General features: G+C 40.7%; 1 protein-coding gene across 3 annotated transcripts in view; it reads right to left on the reverse strand.

Moving 5' to 3' along the window:
• unc5db (unc-5 netrin receptor Db) overlaps nucleotides 1-18870 on the reverse strand; it is a 185444-nt gene that overhangs the window by 17936 nt on the left and 148638 nt on the right. For all 3 annotated transcript variants that reach the window (XM_044362152.1, XM_044362146.1, XM_044362144.1), the window contains one exon: nucleotides 6404-6575. In XM_044362152.1, the coding sequence (XP_044218087.1) occupies nucleotides 6404-6575 (172 nt within the window). The remainder of the gene's footprint in view (nucleotides 1-6403; nucleotides 6576-18870) is intronic.

Here is an 18870-nt window from a genome sequence, read left to right on the forward strand (position 1 = left end):
CAGCTGGGAAGCACTTCATTATTTCCAACTGGAATGAAGGAATCTTTTACTTCCCTTTCCTTTCTATCATCAGAAATGGAACAGAAGACATTACAGCAAAGCCAGCAGGAAGTAGGAGTTCTCTTCTATCAGTGGGAAGTAATGACACGCCAAAGGAAATATACAAAAGTGCTAACTTCAGTCTGTGTTTTTGCAATGAATGTGTCAGCTGGTACAAACGCAGTTTGGAGAGCTCTCGGGGAGCTCATTTTTCTGACGGGAATCATAAACCGTGTGTCATCAGTTCCGTGAAATCTTCAAACTCTGCTTCAAAAGAAACAGGCTTGAACAAAAAACTGCAAAGGAGATCAAATATAGGAGTAGTAAAGATGTGTTTTAACCTCTTCTGGAGACAAATACTTTCCTCTGATCATCCAGACTGATCAGATCATCACTATACTGTCAAACAGTGCGCTGTAACTCCCGCTGTGGTTGATCAAGTCCATGAAAGACATGTGATTATACAATTTAATGAGTAAAAGCAGGTTAAAGCACAGGATGAGAAGCAGTATTTATTACAAACTCACAAAAATTACAAGTTAAGCAGCGTTATGGCATCAAGCAGGAAGTATAATCTGCTTTCATAATGACTTTATAACCTCTGGCTTTACTGTATCTCATTGTATTAACATGTGGTTTCATCTAATGACAGAACAGATATACAATAACAATCATTTTAAAGGTGCAGTGTGTAGAGTTTAGTGGCATCTAGCAGAACGGACTCGGCATAAATGGAATATAATATTCATAAGTATGTTTTAATTAGTGTATAATCACCTGAAAATAAGAACTGCTGTGTTTTCGGTACTTTAGAATGAGCCTTTATATCCGTACAGGGAGCAGGTCCTGGTCTGATGATACAACAATCTCACCTCAACAATAAACTCAGTGTTTAAGCCAACATGGACAAAAAGCTACGATTCTATGACATCTGGGCAAACGTCATCTGCTGATGAAGATCATTTGATACAATCAAGAGCTCCAGAACATCTACTAAATGGACTGCATGTTTTTCTTACTGTCAACAAAAGGAGCTGCTATAAATACTCACTAGATCAACAAATGCACCGTTTCCTCCTGTTTGAGTAAAGTGTGATGAAGAAATGCTAAGACGACCAACTGTTTCAGGAGATTGTTGAACCATTTTTAAGAAGACTAACAGCAGCGACACACAACCTGCAGAACCTCTTGCTTTTCATGCTAACAGTCTGTAGCAACCCTGCAGCCGGCGTGGACCACGCGTCTCACGCACGGCTGCAGCAGCGCCTCGTCTACACATTCGGGATCTCACCTATTTTTTAAAAATAGACGGTGCAAATGAAGACATTCTATTATTGATGGCCGTTATCAAAGTCAAACTGGCTGTAGTCTGTGTGGACACCGCATGCACGTGAGCCGCCGCAGCTCAGCGGTGTAGCACGTGCGCTGCTCAGGTAGAGGCAGGCTGTGTGAGTCTACGGCGACGCTAGCGACACGGTGGTGCTGTGAGCTAAATGCTAATGTCATCACACCACCACGTCTAGAATGCAGATGTTTAGTTTGGCCGGCCAGCAGGATAAACTTTGCTAATTAGAACTTAACACAAAGTAGCAGTAAGGCTGGTTCATCCTCTGTCAACCATGAATGTTATTAAATCACATTTAATAACAATCCATCCGTTTGAATTTCAGTCTGCAAGATTTACATGTTCAGAAAACTCAGGAATTACAACTCAATTATTTAGTTCAACACATTATTGCTTTTGGTCTTGTGATGTGATTTGTTAACATTAAAGTCACAGTGAAATGGAAATGAGAGCATCTTCACCTTCAGTGATGTAAAACTCAACATGTGACAGACGTCATCAAAAGTATTTTTAGGTTTTGCAGGAAAACAAAAAGAGACTTTTTGATGTAAAAATACTAAAATATATATATATATATTTATATTTATCGTGTAAAAAGAGATAAATGAACTTGTAAAATGTTTTTTTCATTTCACTTTGTAAGGAAACTAAAATACAGAGTAAAACCAGCCTTATCTGTTCACATAGTAACATGCTTACAGGGATGTAACAGCACAATATAAATACTTAGAGCAATGTTCCAGCTCACTGAATGATGAATTATCTCGGCCAGCTTGGCGTCGCACCAGAATTGTATCACAACTCATCAGAATAAAAAAAAAAAAACTTACAAAATAGTGTGACGCCAAATCCACTCGATACACTGGACCCAATTTATTTCCTGCTGGTAAATACAGTAGGAGCTCATACATTATAATCATGCACTGCACTGCTCAACCACATGCAACAAAAAGTGAGAAATGTTATGTTGGCCACGTTCATGTTAGCTTTAGATTCATTCTGTGAATACTTCATGTTTATGCATTTTGTATGTTTTTCTGCACAGCTTAACACACAATACAGCACTGAATAATATGAGACTGCAGCTGGGAGGTCTGAGGAGTCTTCTGTGGGTCGTGTGTATTTTAACGGCTACTGAAATGATTTTAATGGCAATGAGCATTTTCAGGTATTAGGCCTCTTAAAAACCCTCCTCTCTCTCTCTCTTTAGGTTAGCCCTGGACGGGAAGTCATTATTTCAACCCAAGAAGCTCTGAGGATCTCTGCGCCCTTTTAATATTAGAGTGAAATCTCTAAGTGACATGAATCTTGTATTCATTCATATTCCCTGCGGTCTCCTTCGCTTCCTTATTCACAACACTCGCACATCTTGAGAAATTGCCCTCTAACACTGAATAGAATTTTTTTTTTTTGGTCACACAATAGCAAACCCTGAATGCTTCTACAAGACAAGGTTAGATAAACACCAGGCTGAACTCAAAGCAGGAGGAGAAAAACACACAAACTGACAAAGTGGTGACACGTCTGTAAGCAAACAAGACGTCTGTAGAAGAGCTCTTCAACACCGCAGGAGTCTCTGGCTGGATGATCTCCAGAGGGTCGACACGGTTTCTAATCTGCAGCAGCAGCTCACACACAGATTATTACAGTGGACAGATTTCCCTACAATATCAAATATCAGTGATGAATTTTTCCTTAAATGGTAAATGGTGTTTGGCATTTTGTGAAATGAACTTTCTTTCTGAGAGTAAGAGGAGAAGATCAGCTGATACTAAATGTAACTTCTATTTTTTGATACAGCACAAACTGGTGGTGTAAACAGCAGCCTCAGACTGAAGAAGGTGGATTCTGATAGTAACTGATCCAGTTGAAAGACTGGATCAAATGTGAATGGAATGAAGAAATTAAATGATTTGTTTTGTTCATTTGGAAATATAAAAAGTCCCTTTGTCACTTTGAGTCACATTTTACCTTACTATCCAAAAGAAGATCACATGTGCTTCTAGAGGACTTATATATCGGAGCTATTTCTTGACAAACAGCAGTTTTATCCTTCCGCGCTGTACTTCTGCACAGTGCAGGTTGTCAGATATAACGGGTGAGCAAGTTGTTGCGAGTGTTGAGAGTCTGCATTCAACGCTTGATAAACCAGTAACCAACATGGGTTGTAGATGTTTTGACAAGAAATGGTAAAAAAGACTTAAAGATGTGGTCTAGTATTAGAACCCAGAGACTAACTGGTCCTACAGCATCGATCCTAACATGTCAAATACAAAAACCCCAGCGCCTCCTCTGAGAACTTTGTACGTGACGATTATTTTGAAAAAAAAAAAAGAATATTTTCAACCAGAGACTTCTCATCCAGGTTTTGATCTCGGTGCAGGTTTGATGGTTATCTGCCGGTGGTGCATGCAGAGACTGCTGCAGCTCTTGAATATTCTTTATAACAACCATCTCCGTCGTTTATAAAATCATTATTCAGGACAAAAGCAGATGATGTGGAGAGCAGGCGAATCCGGCTGCTCTTCCTCTAAATAACAAGCTCTTTTAAGTGCTGACAAGCACCACAACAGCCAGGGGCAAACCTGCGCTCTTCATTATTCTGACCCATGCTTGGCTTGCCAAAACTTTACGTCAGATTTACATTTACATTACCGCCTGACTGAATACTCTCTTCATTATCCCCCCCCCCTCCCTCACTTGTCTTGTTATCTTGCTGGTTACTGCTAAAAAAAAAAAAAAACACAAGCAAATAAAGCAAAGTGACGACAGCGATTGGGCTTGTTATGCCTTTGGGCTCAGGATTAAGCTCTCGCGACTTTATTCAGACCAGTAAAAACAATCTCATTCAATGGAAACAAACCACAGCCACAACACTGCTGGAATGAAAACACATAAACATAAAGAACTCCAAGAACACAATGTCTCTCGCTCCAAAGCATTGGAGCACGGCTAACAAGAAATGCAAAATATTGAGTGAAAGTTCCACTGTTTGCTTGTGTTAAGTGTCTGTCAATAGTGCGTTAGGTGTGTGTGTGTGTGTGTGTGTGTGTGTAGGGGGGGGTGGGGGAGATGTTTGTGAAGGCAAATGGCGAGTCGTGGTCAGCAGAGAAACAATCTCCATGACTCTCCACCTGATTGCCTCACGTCTAAATTTACCTCGCCGTGTCTTTCCTGATCCACTAATCAATACTTCCCTTGTCTAACGGCCCCTTATACCCCCTTATTGCAACCCCCCCCCCCCCCCCCCCCCCACAGACTGACAGCAGCCATGCCTCTTCCCGGCCATTACACGCTGTAATTGTTTCTTTATTTTCCTCCCACCGCAGCAGCGATGTTACCTTCATGTGGCCTTATGTCACCCTCTGGACCCACCGAGGACATACGGCCGGATCAATCATCTCACCCACAAAGCTCCAGCAGTCTTTTATGGCTCACACATAATTCACTAGTCATGTGTCACACTGACTAACTGGACCTTTTTTCACATAAAGCACATATATATAAAGGTCAGCCAACAGAGGGAGAAAACAGAGTCAACAACCCATAGAAACTTATGTCAAGGAGCATGACTCCAACATCCATTTATAAAACTCACTGTGCTGCACACTTACTGTATCTAATGGTGAATAAAGAATACATCACATCATCTAAAGTCATGCTAGAATACACATCTTTATTAACTGACTGCAAGATAATCTGATCAGACAAAACTTCCATGAAACTGGACACACTGAGCCAAGAGTTACATCCCAACAAATGATCTTTGCAGAGATAATTCTATAAATAAATAAATAAATAATAATATTTCAATACTTCAAAAGATAACTTTAGACATTCTTTGAGAAATGGCATTTGAATTAGTGAAGGAAGATGCAGAACTCATGGAGTTACTAATTAATAGAATCAATTAAAGCTGCGTCAATCAAGTTTATGACTACTTGGGGGCAGCGTCAAACACAACGTTCAACGTTTTATCACCAGCTGATAAAGTTGTCATAGTGAATATGTTAGCAGTCATGTACCCGGCTACCTGATGAATCTCATTCCACCAGCTCTCCAGTAAAATATCTGGCTTCTTAGCTGCTAAACGCTCCACTATGTTCACCAGCTAGTCACTAACTTTATCTGTGCCATCTGGTGCTGAGCAGGTAGCTCAAGTGCTTCAGTGAAAACAGCTGTCTGTTGCTGCTAGATACGGAGTTAATGAGAGCAGAGTCGCAGGCTTGAAAACCAAAACAATTATCTAAAAGAGTTTAAAACGCTCCGTAGAGCTGAAGGCTGATACATTACACATCTATTGTTAATATTAAAATATTCTTTAGTGCAAATAGACGCTGGTCTATATGATTAGTGATTCTCAGTGATATCAGTGTTTCTATGCATCGCTCTGGTCAGAATGAGCCTGCAGCAGGTTGAGCTGAACCAAAAACAGAGATAAAACTGAACTGATGTTAATATGTACGAGGTGTTAACACATCAACAGCTGTTTCATTATCTACCATTTTGTTTTTTTTTTAATGTTCTTGGTTCACCAGGTTGTTCGATCCAGATGTTACTGAGATGTAGGTGAAGTGGCAGAGAGAAGCATGTTTGTATGCATGTAAACAACTGAGCAGGGGTAGTATCCCTTCTATTATCATTTCATCTCTCTAGCTAAGGTGAGATAGCTAGTCAGTGGCTGGAAACCGGTCCTATTAAACAAGTGTTTATAGAACCAGAGCAGTGATTCTGGCCTTCAATATGACGACATAACAGCAAGACCTGTTTCTGCTGCAGAGGGATGACACTTTTCCTGGTGTTTCATTTGTATATGAAACTGATGCACCTGCACTGCAAACAGGGGAAACAGTGGAGTTTAGTGGGTTTGCTCTCCCTTCATTCCTTCTGGCATTTAACAAAAAGAATAGAGCCACTGAGGAAAAAAGACAAAGAGGAAAGCCAAACGCTATGTCTGAGCCAAGCTGAGATCTTGATGGGCTCTACTGTACTTGACAGGTGTGGACCTGCAGCTCTCACCTCCCATTTGCTGTCCTGGGTTCTCCTCTTGAGCTGGATGTTCCAGTTCTCAGCATCCATCTCGGCACAGTGAGCGATGGTCATGGCCACTGGGCAGAAGAGGTCCAAGCCTGGAGGACCGTACGTCACCTCCGGACCCAAGAGGATTTCACAGCCTTCCAGTGTTTGGACACTAAACACACCGAGGCACACACACACGCACGCACGCACGCACACACACACACACACACACACACACACACACACACAGAGTGAATCAGAGACAAAATATACAAGAGAAGAAGTTGTAGTCCTGCAGAGGAAAGCTACAGTCTGCATTTACATGTAGTTGTGCATCAGCAGAATGACTGTAATTGTGCCTTTTGATGCTCACTTCTAATTAAAGTGCATCATAAATGCACTTTTTCTCGCAGGTATGTAAGGAATCGCATAGCACTTTGTTATCTGAGCAGCTGTCTTCTTACTTTAAACATTAATGAATATACTGCAAGATTGAAAAAGTACTTTGCGTGGGCAAATGCTTTAATGATTTCTGTACTTTTATTATTATTTTTATTTAACTAACATGATGAAACATCACCCCCATGGTGCCTGCCATCCTGTTGTACATGGCAGCATTATTCTCCCTGTAAGCATTGTTTAAATTGTAGGCTGTGATCTCCACATAACTTTCCATATTTAACATTTTCTAGTTATTATCTTGGAGCCATTACGTGAGCTTCACATCTCTCTTTGAGCTGCTGCTGCTGCTTGAAAACCAACAAACTAATGAGAAGAGCTTATGAAAAGAGGTGGGCTGCAAACAAAACATGCCTGCAGGCTCGTAGTTCCAGGTTTGACTCGCTGCGAGTGTTGTGGACTCTTTGCTCCTCGAGTTCAAGTTATTGCTACGCAGACGGGCTGCTGGAATTTGTTCCTGCACAGGTGAAAAAGTCACAGCGATTTGCCGGCGAGTTGGAGTGTGCTCATTAAAAGCGGCTTACAACAAACAGGTCTCTCCGGTGAATGGTGACAGCGGCGGCGGCTGGTTTTAAGGAAAAAAAAGGGCAGTCGGGATCATGACAGAGAGTGACGCCTCGGCAAAGCTCTCTAAGCTCATATCAGTCATCACAGATTAGAGATCTGAGAGTGTTGATTTGTTAAGATTTCCTCCACTGAATGATGGGAGCAGTGGCTTTAAACTAACATGTAGAGAGGAATGCCTTTATGATGTGTTAGCCGATTAATCTACCTCGAAGACAACATGCATACTAAAGGACAATTCCCCTTTATCACATTTTTGGTCTTAACTTTGTATTTTGGATGATTTCCTTCAGTTATGATGGGATTAATTTCTGAGATCTGTGTCTGATCAATGGATGTAAGGCTGCGTTCTCACATCCTGTATTTGGATGTACTGGCTCATTCATTTTATTGAGACAGAGGAGCTTTGGCCGCCATGTGGTGACACACTGCAGTGGCCAATCAAAGTACATTACAGGTGGAATGTACTCTACTGTCTATCAGTTTACCTTTCTTTCATTCATATTTATCTGTATTTTAATTGTTATTCCTGTATTGTGTTTGTATGTTACATATTTTTGTCTTACATCGTAGAGCACTGATTGAGAAAGGCACTATATATAAATCTTAAATCAGCCCTCTTGGATGCAACACACTTGAGGTACCAGCCAAGCTAGCAGTGAGGCTCAGGGGATGGTGATGTTGTTCTGTTGGTTGATCCAACACTTTGTTCTAGAAATCCTGAAGTAGCTCAATGACTATGAGATAGATTGCCATGAAATTCATTGTCCTCAGAGGATGAGCTCTACCAAGGTTGGTGATTTTCTGACTTTTCCTTTGTCCAGTACTTTAGTTTATGACCAATTACTTGCAAATATTAGCTTGCTAATGTTAGCATTTAGCTCAAAACACTGCTGTACCTAAATAAAGCCTCTAAGAGTAGTTTATATGTTGTAGTTGTTGTGGTTTCCAGTCTAACCCTTCATATCAAACAAAATCTGCACGCACATACAAGTACGACAAGTTAATGTCAAATAACTTATAATGTAAATGACTTGCCATATATCATTATATTTTATTATTATTTTGGGAAATTATTGTCAAAAATAAAACCAAGGTTGTAATAAACTGGATGTATTTTAACACCACACATTCCCACATCCAGCAGCTCATTCTCTCCATACATCCTCTGGAGTTGAGGGTTTGCTCATTACTCATTACTTTGCTGGCTGGATCCAGCATGACACTGACACCATGGTGGTTAGGGGTTTGTCCCCCCACTGAGACCAGCCGGGCTACAAATACACGCTCCCACTGTGCTGCTTTTGGATAAAAGCATTGCTTTAAATGGCTTATGATTTACTGCAGAACACCCAACTGTTTACTCACAGTGCAATGATTCATGCAGTCTTAATTGTCTTAACAGCCTCAGAAATGATACTCTAACTTTATTTATTTCTTTTGACACCCGCCCCCAACTCTTCAAACTTCTCTGTCTTTTTCATACAGAAACATTGTATGTGAGCACTGAGCTATTGAATTAAAAGCTGCTTCTGTCTTGAGGTGATATCTGCTCCAGACTTCCCAGTTACTGTCACAACATCCAACCTGGGGGAGGGAGGGGTGCTGATATACTCATTTTCATTGGCTATTAGGCCATGTAGGTATCATCTCCTCTTCCCCATGTCTCTTAGCTCACAGTCAGTTTTCCTGTTATGTCAACAGTGGCTCTTGACTGGTCCGGGGAGAGCTCTCAATCCCTCAGCCAATAGCGCTGAGCCTAATCACACATTTAATGCAAAGTGTAGGCAAGGAGCAGATTACCTGCTCCTCAAGCAGCCTGCAGAGTCCGGCAGCAACCTTAAAGCAGTTCCTGAGGCTAGCGGACTCTTTTCTCAATGTCATCACGATGAAGGGCTCTATACGGCAGCTTCTTGAGCCCCTTAGATGAGGTGCATTATTTAAAGTGAGCAATGACTCACTCCTCAGGGACCAGGGAGCTGTGCAAAGTGGCAGATTGGGCCAGGAGAGAAGAGACGGCAGGCTTAATAAATGCACACATTAGCACGCTCCATTAGCCTCACCTTTATTTGCTTGTAGTCTCCCACCTGTTTGTCCCACTGTGCTTTTGTCCATTTTTAAGTTGATGCAGACGCCTTATGTGCTGCACGGACACATTAATCACGCAGGCATCTAGAGGTGAAGCTTTAGTTCTCTTGTTTTGATCATTCATAGCATCTCTGCTCTGCCACTGTCTCCTTTAAACTGCTGCACTTGACTGAAAGAACATTAACAACAAAATAAACTAATCACGTTTAACAGCACAAGGCACTGTACCTTGATTTATAATATCATCATAATGACTATTCAACTAACTTTCATAGCACTTCATCTCTAGTCCCAGACCTTGGTGTACTGCAACCCACTTGACTGGTAAAATGAGTGTAAGCAACAAGGCTAATCACTTGAAACAACTCACCATGCTATTTGATCACTTATCATTGAGAGTCCTACTCAGATACCTAAAAACTGTCTGAAATCACTGAACAAGTTGAATAGATGCCAGGAGCATCAATTGGCACACAGAGTCCAAACAGTATTATGTATTAGTCTTGCTTTTGTGCAGAAGATTCACAACTATGCAACAAGAGGCAGCTCAACGGATTTTTATTCTTTTTACATTCAAGAGCTCAATGGGCAAAAATACCTTTTTATACACGGCTGCGATTGAACAGAATAAACTTGCAGCAGTGCAGAGAGAAATGTTAAGCAGTCAATGAAGAAATGGCTAGCAGGGACCTTGCACCAATGAACTCAGAGTTGTCCATTTCTGTTATTTCTGTTATGTGATTAGGTGGATAGAAGCTGTGGGCTTTATTGTGTAATTTAATCCTTGAGAGTTTTTAAGTGTATGTGTTAACTGTCTTCAGGTGAAGCAGTGTTATCTGTATTTTATGATTGTCAAATAAATCTATTCTTGAACCATATCCAGTACAATCATAAAATGAAATGTCAGACAGTTACTGTTAAAGCAAACTTCTGGACAACTAGTTGTGATTTCATATTTATTACTCATAACAATACAGAAGTATATGAACACCAAGTCAATGGTTCTCTCTGATGTCTGATCTTGTTTTGATAAAGTCAGTAAAGAGTATGTGTGTGTGTGTGTATGTGTGTGTCTGTATGTGTGTGTGTCTGTATGCGAGTGTGTGTATGTATGTGCATGTGTGTGTCTGTATGTGTGTGTGTGTATGTGTGAGTGTGCGTGTGTCTGTATGTGTGCGTGTATGTGTGTGTGTCTGTATGTGTGTGTGTTTGTGTGTGTCTGTATGTGTGTATGTGTGTGTGTGTCTGTATGTGTGCGTGTGTCTGTGTGTGTGTGTATGTGAGTGTCTGTATGTGTGTGTGTATGTGTGTGCGTGTGTGTGTGTGTTAGGCGAGTCATAGGTCTATTTCAGCTGAAAATGAAAAAGATGATGACCACACTGAAAATCAATGTCCAGTTTAATCTCTCACCCTTTAAAACAAACTTTAAAATTTCACAGCTGATATTGCTTTCAAAATAAAAGCATATGCTTTATGGCTGTAATAAGGGTTTTTTTTTTTGAAGGCTGTGACCTCGACGTGTGATCATCTGCAAAACACTGCCTGGTTGTTTTGAGGGGATTGGGGGATAGTGATTTCAGTCAGTGTTGGCTGACCTTATTTAACACAAGAAATGTCAACAACCATCCAGTTTTCACTTAAATTTGATGTGAACGCTCATGGCCATTCATGACTTGGACAAAGTTTGGCCTTGTACACATCTAATAGGTAGAAAAACCATGGAATATATTTATTTCATTCACCTGTGCCTCCCAGAGAAGCAGCCCTTTCATCTCAGACATTCCATGAGTGCTTCTCTCTCACTAACTGTAGGCCAAAATGTTGCTTCTGCATTACAAATAAACAATTATATTTAAATTTCATCCCAAGAGGAGGAAGCCAAATATTTCTGGTGACTCTCTGATCTTCCCTATAAGACCAAAACCTCTACTAGTACATGACAATACTGAAATCAGCTGATTATCATGACAAGCTTATAAAACCAGACGTTCATGTGACTGTATGTACAGAATCACTGCATTTAAGTGTCAAATAATAGTGAGTCATACTCAACACTCCAGACGATCTACTGTTTTCATTCACTATTTCCAAACTTCCTGCAGATGTTTCATATAAAAAGCCGAGCAGATGAGGCAGGATTCTGCAAAGTGGAAATAATTACTGAGTGGAAAAAGAGAAACTTGGTGAGTATGGCATAATTATGTTGTTGCATTGATGTAGTTAGTACTGTGGAAATGTACATTAATTGTTGATGAAATAAGAAAGTGTGCAAGCAGCAAACATACATTTATAGTTATAGGGCTGCAACAATTGGATGAATTAATAAGTAGATCAACAGAAAAATGATCAGCAACCATTTTAATAACTGATTAACCATTTATTACCAATACTTCCTGTTTCCAGTGTTTGGATCGTGACGGTTTGCTGCTTTTCTTTGTCTTATGTGACTAAACAAGTGACATCATTTGTTTACAATTGAACATTTTCATAGATAATAATAATAATTGTCAGCTGCAATAGTTACAACAGTCAAATTCTGATAATAATCATTTCTGTAGATATAATGAGAGGTTGGTATAGAGCGATGCTACATCACATCAGCTCTCCAGCAGGCCACAGGGGATGTAGAGGAGTGAATACATTCTTCTAGCTTAGCAGCAGTCAGACCTTTTAGATCAAGATGGATCTCAGTTAGAAGTTTGACAGCTCTTATCTCTGATGTGTAATGTTACCTTGTAGGGGACACAGAGTTGTGCGCTCTGGGCTGAAACCATGAGCAATGTGTCTATCTACAGACCAGTGCTGTGAGCTCTATGGACCATGAGAGCTGCCACGGCTCCTCCATCCAGAAAAACAGATCAGCTGGGTCAGCCACTGTGGCCGGGCCTGGACTCCTGACTGGAGGATGACGCATCCGAGCAGGAAGTCATATCACACCTACGCACCGGTGCACCTCCACTGACAACCAGGTATTAGATTATCATTTTAGCCCTCAAATTCTATGGAACTCATTCAGCAAAGCACTTTTTTCTTCTTTTTGATTTATGAAATTAAAATAGAGCAGGAGGCAGCTAGACACCGATAAATAATCTACAGTATTATGTTTCTTTTATAAGCACACATATAGAAACTAGTTTCATCATTAAAAGCTATTTTCCTACCAGGACAAAGCTGTTTCTGCTTCAGTAGGTTGAAGGATTTATCTCACAATACAACACGTTCATAAAACCTTGGAGGCAAGGCGAATATGTCTGACCTAAGCAAAACTGTGCCTTCAAAAGATTTAGATGAGCCTTTGAAAAGTCTGAGAACACATCTGAAAAAAAAGAGCTTTAATGGGACTCTATCAGGGTGTGAAAGGAGTCGGTTGGACAGGGATTGGTGCCGGACGCAGCAGATGGAAAGGATGCAATTCTCTGCATGTCCTCTGGCCTGCCAGGATGTAGACAGTGATTGACAGCTGGCCAGATGACAAGCACAACAGACCACAGGGAGAAATGTGTGTCTACAGTAAACATCTTTCTGCTCACACAGAGTGGTGGAAAAAATAAGCACTTGAAAAGCACTGCTGTGGCCAAAACCAAATACTGTCAGCTTGGAGCCTGAAATATTTTGAAGTGTTTCAAAGGTGGATAAACCAGTGGGTGAGACCAGATGCTTTATGCTGGCAGGTAAGAATCTATAACAGGAGATGAAGGCAGCTCTAGACCTCGCTGTAAAGATTTACAAAGGTGTCATGGATTACACATGCACTATGTTTCAACAGCACCGCCTAAAGAGGATTTTCTGCAAAAGCGAGTGATTCATGGATGTAGTACACCGTATATATTCAAAGCTTGCATGTTGAGAACAAAGTAGAGCTGCTTTGCATTCTTTGAGGTCAGTAAAAACATGCACCATAATTCATTTAAAGGGAAAACTGAGTGACTGCTTTTAAAATTGAACTCAAATACAGAAACGACAGGCGTAACTCACTGTATCCGGAGCAGAATGCATCTCATTATTCCTGTGTGTCAAGGCGAACCACCATCCCTGTCATTTCCACCACTAATGTGTGCATTCTGGAGGTCTCTTTTTCTTTTGTGACTTTGTTCAAGCTGAGCGGTGTGAATAAACAGTGACACTTCAGAGGAAACTGGAAGGCCTCATGGCTCACCGTGGGGAAGAGCGTGCAAAACGCCCCCTGGAGAGAAGCCCGGTCCATCCGAGGGTCATTACGTAGCTGTGATCAGAATACATAACGCGCCTACTGCCAAGAAGAAAAAGGCCTCAGGAGACGTCTGCGCCTTCTATTCCGCCGTGCATGTCCATCACTCTCTCCCAGAGCGTCACATTGTTGACACCGAGTAGAGTACATAACTACATATTGACTCTCTGCAGAGTAGCGGGGACGAGAGGGAGATTGGAGGATTGGAGGTTTGACTTTGCTTCCTACGAGTCAGTTGGCTAAATTAAGGACTCTATTGCGGAGCCCCCTGGGGTCCCGCAGCGTGAACTTGAGTTTCTCCACAGCAGCTGGGACATCAAAGAGCAGACTACCACCTGTGAGGGGCTTCTGGAAATGAACACCCATATCGTGACACCTAGAGGACTCCTATAGGGAGCGGGAGATATTGCTGCAGTGCTCGCTGGGGCCCATCTGTCACACAGCCTGGTGGTAAACACACCGAGATGCAGGGATGGTCATGGAGAGGGTCAAACACATCTACCCTCCGCATGTCTACCTGCACTACCAATACATTTATTATTGATTCATTTATCCTTTAAGCATGATATGATGCTGCCCACAGATACTGTTCTCCACCAGGTTTAATATTCTGATAATAATAATAATAATAATACTAATGATGATGATAATGTGATTCACAATTATTAATCTGTTCTATCTAAGACAGCCAAAAATGTAACCAACTAACAATTATTTTCACTACAAATTGATCTTTTTAATTAATTTTAACATTGATTTATGAATAGAGTCATTGTTAGCGGTTCTATTTTGTCATAATATGTGAAGAAGATATTCATTTAACAATATGAGAACTATATAATACTGTCATAATGTGAGATAAATATCATGAACTCACTATTATTCACTAGAAGTACCTACAACAGAATATATGTTACAAAAGGATTCACATTCAAACTAAAGTTGAATGAAATTACACAATAAAGGAAAAATGTGACTTACTCTATGAATATTTTCTAAAAATATTTAAAATATTATAATGATGTTAGAAATGACATAAAGAATGAAAAATATGTCAAATATTTACTGAAGAGTCACTAAACTATTCTCTGATATAGTGAACTAATTGCTCCAGATATTCAGTAGGTTGCGTAATATAATATATAATATATAATATCACACTTACATTTGTAATAATCATTAACAATTGTCATATTTAAGCTTGTTATTATTATGTACACAGCTTTTATAATTATGTAAGCTATGCAATACAGAGAGATATTTTCAGATAAGGGGGAGCAGCTGGAGGTGAATGTTTGTCTGCAGGATGATGGATCTCAGCGGTAAAGTTTACAGATGAAGTTGTGTTAAACTGTGATGAGACTGGTGGTATCGGATCAGATACGGCTGGTGGGGGATAAGCCCGGCTCTTGATTATTTTCAATTTAACACTTTTTCAATCTTGTTACTGCTGGCTTTGCACATATGTCTACCATCAGCAGTCTGCCACACCGCATTTAACTAGAGGCCGATGTAGTGAGAGAAAGCTTCAGAGACCTCCAGTTAAAAAACATACATTTCACTGAAAGCTAGAAATTATTTTGATGTCACATAAATGGTAAGTGGCTGCATTTATAAAACGCTTTTATCCAAAGCACTTTACAATGTTTCTGCTGCTCATTCACCCATTCACACACACACACACACACACACACTCACACACCCACACAGACACACTCACTCACACACACACACACACACTCACACACACACACCACCAGTGGAAGCTGCCGTGCAGGATGCTGGTGCAATCATCGGGGGCAGTTTGGGGTTCATTTCATTTGCCCGGGGACACTTCAGCATGTGGACCGGAGGAGTCGGGAATTGAGCCACCAACCTTCTGATTGGTGGACGATGGTGGGGATAGCTCAGTGGTGGAGCTCTCTACATTGTCCTCCAGCTCCCCAATTCATCTGTTAAGCATAGCTCTGGTATCTTTACTGGGACCAGTGATTGACTCAGTCATGTTTAGGAGTGTCGTTATTTTTCTTCTTACTGTTTCTGGTGATTCAGTTGGTTTTAGTCATTCCCGAGTGTTTTAAATCTGTGTTACCAAGGTCCCGCAATTAAATCTGTGTCCACTACGTACATTTAGAGCAAATCGTGAAATGTGAGGAGCCAATTTGGCATCTAGTATGCCATCTAGTTAACATTCATGTTCACAACTGTCCTCGGTATGGACTGTATTACTTTATATTGCAAATTCTTTACAACTCAATGTTGATACCTAACGTGTAGCTCATGATAGCTAGCTAGCTATCTAGCTGGCTAATAAGCATTGTCTTGATTTATATTGTGATTAAATAGATAACATTAGTCAAACATGGGGTTCTCAGCTAATATTACCTCTATATATGATAATTTGCCATGTCAGTAAGCATACTAGTTATACTGTAGATATACTGAACAACAAGCTATAAAATGATTGTTTGATATTTGGGCCTATTGCACTAATGTTAAATCATGACAGTTTTTAACTTCTATGTCTGATTACTGACCGAGATGTTCATAAATATCTGATTTCTCTAATCGAGGACCTTTAAATGATGTTGACTGTAATATGCACTGTGCATTCTGTTTTCTCTTTTTCAGGACAGAAATGTCTTTTTCATTAGAGGAGCTTAGTGTGTTGGTCAGTGTAAAGTATGATGGGGCGCATTAGGCAGAGTCAGCAGCAGTGAGATGAAGTCGGCCAGAGCAGAGGATGCAAACAACATGTGTTATTCTTTATTTTTCCAAGATGCACTTGAATTCTCCTGGTGATGCTTATATCACAGATGAATCTCCAAAAGAAGGTAGGTATTACTATTATTATTATTATTATTATGAACAATAACAATAGCTTTATTTGTATAGAACCGTTCATACTAAAATATGCAGCTCACAGATCATAATAGAGTAAGAAGTAATAATAAAACAGCACTAAATAATATTCACACACTTGTTCTTGTAGAAGAGTGAATGCTGCATGTTTGCTAGCTGGCTTGCTACTGTTTCAGCTGCACACACACACACACACACACACACACACACACACACACACACACACACACACACACACACACACACACACACACACACACACACACACACACTCTCACACAGACACACATGAACATACCCACACAGACAGACACACAGGTATGTGCGTGAGGGGGTGCACACATGCACACACACATACAGAGAGAGAAAGACCCACAAACTGACACAGTGTGAGAACAACATCCATTTACAGAAAATTTCTTATTTCTGTTTTTCTTGTAATGAGAATGAGAAGGAGTTGACGAGGACTCGTCAGGTGGTGAGGCTCGTCTGGGAGGGCAGAGGAAGAGGAGGAATCCAGAGACCTGGAAGGTGAACATCCAGAAGAGGAGGAGAATGAGGGGCCAATCCTATCTCAGGACGAAGAATCAAGAGCCAGTATTGAAGGAGGAAAGACAAATGGGGATGCCATGCCAGTCTGCAGCACGCCAAAAGTTCATTAAACTGCACTGCAGAGAAGTAGGAGAGTCGAAGAGAGAGGAGATATTTAATTATTTATGGGGGAATTGGACTGGAAAGAGAGGAACATTTTGTGAAGTCTTTGGTGGAGGTGAGAGGTGTAAAGCGGCGGCGGACAGGAGCAGATGAATCCAGGTGGTCAGCATCCATTTTTGTCACTTTGTCATGGATGGTAGAAGACTCCCAGTGTGCCAACCCATGTTCCTGTCAAGCCAAGGCATAAAACAGTGTGTAGGAAGAAGAGGGCTCCTGAGCAGATTGAGAGAATGAGGGTGAGGACTTTCTAAAAGTTCCATCTCACTACTGTACGTCTTCATCAAAGATGCACCTGGAGCCTGTGTTCAAGTCCATCAGTCACCTCCACACGCTGTGTATAAGCACTCCAGTGGCATCCACCTCTACCAAGGCAAATGTTCAACATTTTCGGTTGTTTAAATCTGTTTCTTTTTCACTCAAAGAAAGACCAGTGTGATACCTGCTGTGCTTTGAAGGTTGGGAACATTGAAGCTGCCACGTAAGAGGATCACTGCATTAAAAAAGACACAAGCTATGAAGCTAGAGGAGAAAGAAGAGGTTTGGTGGCATGCATGGATCTACAGGAGCTCCTGCTCTGCCCCAAGCTGCAAGCCTCCACCATGTATTATAAGACCAAACTCAGTGTCCATAACTTCACCATCTTTAACATTTCATCACATGACGCGTCAAATTACGTGTAGCATGAGGGTGAAACTGGTCTCTCTGCCAATGAGTTAGCTTCATGGCTTCACCGTGCACTTTCAGAGAAGAGTACATCCTGTGGAGTGATGAATGCAGACACCAGAACTGAAACCTGCTCCTGAATATGCTGCAGTGATCTGGGAGGCCATACCATGTGACGTACGTGGACCAGTTTCTTCACAGACTTCAGCCGGGTGAACATCTGCAAGTCCATCTGACCAGGAATCAATGCCGAAGATCCAACAGTGCATGCAGTCAGGTACGTTATCACACACATACATTCTTGCACAAATCTTGCCTTCTATGTTAATAGACAGACTCCTCTATCACTGTCCCTCTCTCCTGGCACCTCAAAAGAATGTCTGGATTAGAAAAGAAGGATCTTCTGCATTTCAAGTCATGTGTAGCTCATGTGCTAATAAATGCAGTAAGAGGCTGAGGAGTCAGGAACAAGGTTCAGTGTTTTTGCATTGAACAGTATTAGAATATGTTAAAATATGTTAAAACATTAGTTTAACAGCTTTGAAAATATATATTATTTTATAGTTTTCAAATAATATATCATTTTATTCATTGGTTTGTTAAATACATATTCCTTCAATTGAAAACTCAAACGCATGCTGTCCACCTGAGCGGACATGTGAAAAACTCCTTGAAAAATGCTTCTTTAAAAAAAATGAAGTTCAAATATTTATTTTCATGCCTAAAGGAGAATAAAAACACTGACTGAGGTTATCATAATTCATGCATGGAAGGGTTAAAGAACTGAAGAAGACTCGACCATCACCAGCTGGAATTACACCAGCCCAACTCATCAGTTTTATTTGGTGTCGTTGTATTTTAACATGATTTTGTGATGCCTTTCCTGATTTTAAATGACATTTTTTATAAG

The sequence above is a fragment of the Thunnus albacares genome, chromosome 2, assembly GCF_914725855.1.
Source record: "Thunnus albacares chromosome 2, fThuAlb1.1, whole genome shotgun sequence".
NCBI lineage: Eukaryota > Metazoa > Chordata > Actinopteri > Scombriformes > Scombridae > Thunnus > Thunnus albacares.